The sequence below is a fragment of the Aristolochia californica genome, unplaced genomic scaffold, assembly GCF_029961685.1.
Source record: "Aristolochia californica isolate CCGP_79_NKW_82.1479 unplaced genomic scaffold, dmAriCali1.0.hap1 SCAF_16, whole genome shotgun sequence".
In the NCBI taxonomy this organism is placed as follows: Eukaryota; Viridiplantae; Streptophyta; class Magnoliopsida; order Piperales; family Aristolochiaceae; genus Aristolochia; species Aristolochia californica.
The window spans coordinates 21,227,486-21,233,750 of record NW_027181837.1 but is presented as its reverse complement, the minus strand read 5'-3'; the positions used below and the strand labels follow the sequence as shown (position 1 = coordinate 21,233,750).

The 6,265-nt window shown below is 40.1% G+C and overlaps 1 protein-coding gene across 1 annotated transcript; it reads right to left on the bottom strand.

The window, feature by feature from the left end:
• Positions 1-2,763: 2,763 nt before the first annotated feature.
• On the bottom strand, positions 2,764-5,877 carry LOC137953813 (probable galacturonosyltransferase 6). The gene is made up of 6 exons (XM_068801328.1): positions 5,551-5,877; positions 5,047-5,195; positions 3,900-4,010; positions 3,680-3,830; positions 3,314-3,588; positions 2,764-3,224 (listed from the first exon to the last, which is right to left on the bottom strand). The coding sequence occupies exons 1-6, from the start codon at positions 5,812-5,814 to the stop codon at positions 2,987-2,989; spliced, it is 1,188 nt and encodes a 395-aa protein (XP_068657429.1). The 5' UTR covers positions 5,815-5,877; the 3' UTR covers positions 2,764-2,986.
• Positions 5,878-6,265: the final 388 nt, after the last annotated feature.

Sequence of the window (6,265 nt, the reverse complement as noted above, 5' to 3'; positions counted from 1 at the left end):
CTTCTAGTACCATACCCAATTGTCTTCTGAGTTCAAACGTCCTTAAAAACACAAAGGTTAGGCCAAAAAACTATAATACAATGCAGAGTACGAGTTATTTGAGCAACTGCTAATAGACTATGATTGAGGGTTGGAACAACTAATACAGAATCAAGACTCAGATTTTTCAGTGAAAGTGATAGAACCTTATCTAATAACGTGAGATGGAGTACCATTTGTTGTAGATACGATATGTTGTGCAGATGGTTTCGTACTTTTAACATGATGATTGTCAAAAGTCACATGATCAGTAGCACCAGAATCAATTATCCATTCACTATTTCTACTAGGAGCGGAAGTATTAAGAACCTTACCAGATGTAGCGATTAAGACTGATGCATCCTCAGTTGTGTGAGAGGTGGAAGGTTCTGCTACTACAACAGAAGCATGATTATTTGATTTGGAGTTCCGTTTGCGAGGCGCTTTGGTAGGATCCCACCATTCTGGATACCTGATAAGTTCATAACATCGTGACTTTGTATGCCCAGTCTCACCATAGTGAGTACAAATGCGTTCTGGTTTGGTTGTTCCAACCTCATAACTACGATTCTAAAATCCTAATGTTTGATTTTGATCACTATTAGGACCAGTTGGTCGAGCTGTTGTAGGCTTAGCTCGACGTGCTACTATTGCAGATATCTCAACACGATCAACTTCATTATTTAAAGTGGTTCTACGAACAGAGTCACGACGTACATAAGCATAGGCTTCTTCAAGATTCAATATCGGGTCTTTTCTGAGAATTTCGCCACGGACTTGTTCAAATTCTGCATCTAATCCATTTAAGAAAATATGAACACGCAATCTTTCAACGGATTTTCTATAAGCGGTAACATCATCAGGATCTTTCATTATAATCCTATCATGATTATCAAGTTCTTGAAAAATTTCCACATGATCACCATAATACGTTGATAAAGGGCGACCAGTCTATTTGTAGAGAAAACTCTCTGATTCAATGAAAATAATTGTGATTCATCTGACCCATCATAAAAAGCTTTTTCTAGAACATTCCATATTTCGCGTGCGGTACACAGTTGAATATAGCGCTTCATAATATCTGGTTACATAGAGGTTAACAACCACCCCTTGACTTTTTGATTTTCAGCATACCATTTCACATAGGAGGCATCCGTTTCTTGTGGAAATGGTGTTTTTCCCATAATATATTCGAGCTTTTATCGTCCCGCAATTTACATCTCCATGATCTGGGACCATACATCATAGTTGACTTCGGTAAGAGTGACGCTAGTTGTAAAACCAGAGTTTTTGGATTGCACATGAATAATCGGTGTTGATTCCTTCAACATGATGAAATAGAAGATCGGTAGATTGGTGATGATCACCCAAAAATACTGGTCCGGTCCGTTTTCTGTTCACTGGGTTGACCCGGTTTGGGTCTCCGATTGTGGTCCGATCCTCTTTCTTAATTTTTTTTTTTTGGTCCGGTCCGATACGAAATTGGGGTTGGGTCTCTATTTCCAGTCTGGTTCAAGAAGATCTCGCGACCCACCAGGAAAATAAAATGTGGGACCTAAGTTAACGGAGGCGAATTTTTTTGCGTACCTTTGTCTTCTTTGTCGACGGTGCGGCTTCTTCGTTGCCGGCGACATTCGGGCTGGCGGTGACCCAACCCCAATTTCAGTCTTCGGCGTCGTCCCGACGGTCCACCGGAGTGGGGGCGACGACGGAAATAAATCGAGCTTGAGACATTGGTGCGACTCTCGTCTTTTGCGTCGGTGACGCTGGTGTCGATCGCTGGAAGGTCGTTCGGCGGCGGTTCGTCGACGGATTTCATGAGTTCAGGTGGCGGCATTTTTGTGTTACAGCGACGACCGAAGAGAACCTCAAACAACGTCTTCTTCGTTCATAGAGTAGACCTGCTCTGTTTTTTTTTTTCGGCGACAGAGTTGCAACTCTGTTCTTCGGCTACGGGAGAGACGACGGGATAGAGCTTTCGCTCTGTTCTTCGGCGACGAGAAGGAGAAGGAGAAGGATTCTCTTGCTCTTATACCAAGTAAAAAATAATACTTCAATTACAATCTTACTTTCTCATTCACATCATCGGTTTAAATAGCCATTTTACAGAATATACATAGAAGAATTTGAGTGATTAATGGGATTACCCAATCACCAAATTTACAGAATATTTACATGATTTCTCCTTAAGGGAAGAAATTTCAGAGTGAATCTTAACAGTCTTGTTATCTTTTTTTAATACAAAAGTAACATATATAAGTTTAGTTATCTAAAGGGCAGATCTAATACGAAAAGTCTTTTCAGCACGAAACATACGAAATGTCATTTCAGCTGTTCTATCATGATTAACGGTTATCTCAACCGTTCAATCAATAACTATCTCTGTTGTCCAATCATAAGAGGACGACTGAGATAATTCTTTCGCACCAAATGATTTTTCGGATCTTGTATTATCTGAATGTACAACTCCAAACTGATTTATAAACAAAATAGATATAGGTAAAAGTCATTTTATTTCAAATTACGTGATACCTGGACGTAGAGAGTGTACTTCTTCTCTGTGCCAGTTAGAGAAAAGATGATTAAATGCTAAATAATGTCCAATAAAGTATGATTTAGTCCTATGTGTAATCAACATTACATTAAGACTATCTTATAGTTAAAAAATAGTATAGGTTTTATCACTTTCCCATTAGAAAGAAATTATTCCAAAATAAATGAGCTCTGATTCTCTTTCGTACTCAAAACTCTGCTCAGGGAATCTGAAAGGATACTGAGCTAGCATCTATTCCGATGCAGTAATGCTTAGACTTACATGTTGTGAACTTCCAAGTTTCAACCAACGGAAGGCTCGATTATGTACATAAAATAACTTCCTTAATCAGTGGATGCTTAGCTCTCTACAAATGGAGTCTGAAGATACAGGAGGCTGACCAGGAGCAAAATATGAACACTCTACACAAATACTTTAAGCTCTTACTATGCTATTAGATGATGGAGGTAGGTACTTCTCCCAGCTGTTTGATCCTTGACCATCCTGATCCAGATTTTCCTGTCCTGAGCACCGCTTTCTTGGACCATCGTAAGTAATAATCTTTGTTCCGTTGCCAGTTAGTGGTTCTTTAACATCGTCTTTCTTCCACTCAGAAGGGAGCTTGAAAGTTTTGTCATGGAGAGCCAATACAATGGCTGGATGAATTTCACTTCTGCAGGTGAACCCAGCATTAAGGACAAGCAAATAATTATCAAAGTTGAATCATCAAACGATATTTCTTTCAAAAGGGTGGAGAGAAACCTTTGGTTCCCCAAGTTCAGAACTCTACTCCACCACAGAATGACCTCCACAAGATCTGGGTCAGATTTCTTTGCATCAACTACAAGCACGTTAAGGTCAGGAACGCAAGCGTTTTTGTCATAAGGTTTCGTTGATACCCAAGGCTTTGCTGCTGTTCTTTGTATAGCATCCAAAATGTCAAAATTCAAGAAGGCACCTAAGCTCTTACAGCAGTCCTCGGGAGCTGCTATGGCATACTTATTCAAATCAACTTCAAGGAGTTCTTCAACTCTTCCCTAGGAAAGACAGGAACACAGTTGGTTTTGTGGAGGTTCTTCAGGCTCGTTAAGATCCTTTAAATTAAGAAACAAGAGCAGAAAGAGAAACCTTCACGATGGTGTCTGGTGAAATGTATATGAATTTGCGCAGAGAGGGAAGAATATTTGGGATGACAAAAGGAGCGATGGCGTGAATTGAAGGCCCGGATTGGAGTGTTCCGGATGTGGTTACTTTCAGTGTTTCCTCAACTTCTTTATGCCTACATGAGAGCAAAATGTAAGAACAGAAACCCATTGACGAAAACTTGAAAAAAGATGGAGATTCTTACCCAAAAATTTCAAGCTCAGAGTGTGGAAACAACACCTTCAACTTGTAGTAGGACACCTTATCTTTGTCTCCTTCAGGTGTGAAGAAATGGAAGTGAATCCTCTGTGGATCTCTGGCAACAACAAGAAGTAGAGAAGCAGAACAGTCAAATAGAAACTAGGGATAAAGGCAAACTCTGTTTATGCTACCTAGAATGGTTTGTTGATAACGAAAAGTTTCAAGCAGTTATTTTATTGCCAAAATAGACTTGAGTTTTGCTGCAGCCTTGAACAGTTTCTCAATCCCTACATCTAACTAATCTCCCTTGGAAATTCGTTCTTGCAGCTCTTTTGTATATCTACTTTTCTTCGTAATCATTGAAGCAATTCTTAATTGGCAACAAGAAGAAGTAGAGAAGCAGGACAGTCAAATAGAAACCAGGGATAAAGGCAAACTCTGTTTACGCTACCTAGAATGGTTTGTTGATAAAGAAAAGTTTCAAGCAGGTATTGAATTGCCGAAATAGACTTGAGTTTTGCTGCAGCCTTGAACGGTTTTTCAATCCCTACATCTAACTACCGAAAGAACAGCATGCAGTTTCCTTTGGAACAATCAAATATTCATGACATTCCACTTTTCTTTTGTATCTCCCTTGGAAATTCGTTCTTGCAGCTCTTTTGTATCTCTACTTTTCTTTCGTAATCATTGAAGCAATTCTTAATTGGCAACAAGAAGAAGTAGAGAAGCAGAACAGTCAAATAGAAACTAGGGATAAAGGCAAACTCTGTTTAAGCTACCTAGAATGATTTTTTGATAAAGAAAAGTTTCAAGCAGTTACTGTATTGCCAAAATAGACTTGAGTTTTGCTGCAGCTTTGAACAGTTTCTCAATCCCTACATCTAACTATCTAAGAACAGCATGCAGTTTCCTTTTGGCATAATCAAATGTTCATGACATTCCACTTTTCTTTTGTATCTCCCTTGGAAATTCGTTCTTGCAGCTCTTTTGTATCTCCACTTTTCTTTCGTAATCATTGAAGCAATTCTTAATTGCCATTAGCCTCTCTCAAAAGACTACAGTTTTGTTGACAGTAGGCCAAGGAATACAACAGAACAGACATGTACAGACTTCAGAGCGTGCCACGAAACAATTTAGTAGAAAGAACTGACCTTGAGTTAGAAAGTGTGGAGTTTGCGAGAACTGCTAGCATCCGAAGATCCAAACACTCCAGCCAAGAAACAACATGTATCGTTTCAGGATATTCGAACTTCGGTAAGGTAACATTTTGGCTTTCCTCACCAAAAAATCCAGAGTTAGACTGCAAGAGACGATTATATGAGACACAACTTGGCATAAATTCTTACTAGTTTCACTACATGCGACATGAACTTTGATTTTCTAAGTTTTAGAATCAATAATTGATTGTCAAGAGAGTTGAGATTCACAAAAAAAGGGCAACAAACAGGCAACCAATTCATTACAACTAGAATCATTATCCACTAACCAACCGGAGTCTACGATCTCTTCACAAAAGGATTGAACTTAATGGACGCTAAGAAGACAAAAATAAGCTTTCATGAAAAATGTCATGTACTGGCTCTTCCGAAAAATAAAAAACGAAACTATTCATTTCTTTTTACTGTGTGAGGAATGAAACAACGAATCGAGCTTACAGAGGAGTCTGAATTGAAGGGAATCCAGTAACGGAAAGGATCGTAGGGATCTCTAAAATGCGTCGGAGGAAGAAACTGCAACGATGCGAACAAAAAAATCGCGGCAAGTGCAAGAAATTGGGCGATAGGCCATGGCTTCGGCGCCGGATCGATGTCCAGGTGGAGAGGTCCCGGAGGCGGAGGCTTTGATGGGATAGAGGAAGAGATCGATCGCCTTGAAAGCCCCGATTGCGATGGGAAGCCCTGTCCAGAGGAAGATTGCATCGTCTCCTTGGTCGGAAGTCTCAGCTCTGCACTTGTGTGCCTGTTTGACTTGCGCTGTGGCGAAAATTGAATCCTTCTCCAACGAAGGAGATACTCTTCTTCTTCCCGGTTCTAAATGGGAGACGCGTGACACGTGGATAGAGAGAATCTTAGGGGGTCGTTGCTTCGGCATAGATGATCTGAACCATCAATCTGGTGACACGCGTGAGAATATTCATTGTGGTTTTTAGTCAAGTCAATCCCATATTGGCACCGACCCAGTTTTAAAAAATCACACCGCCTCGGTTCAATCAGAGCCCAGACCAGACTTGGACTCGGAGCAAAAACAGAGGAGACTTGCCAAAAACTGAAGAGCGAGTCTGACTCTCAAAATGTGGGTTAACTCAACTGTGTCACGGCTTAACCCAACTGGTCGAAAAACCATACTCCAGACACATGCAGTTTTTAACTA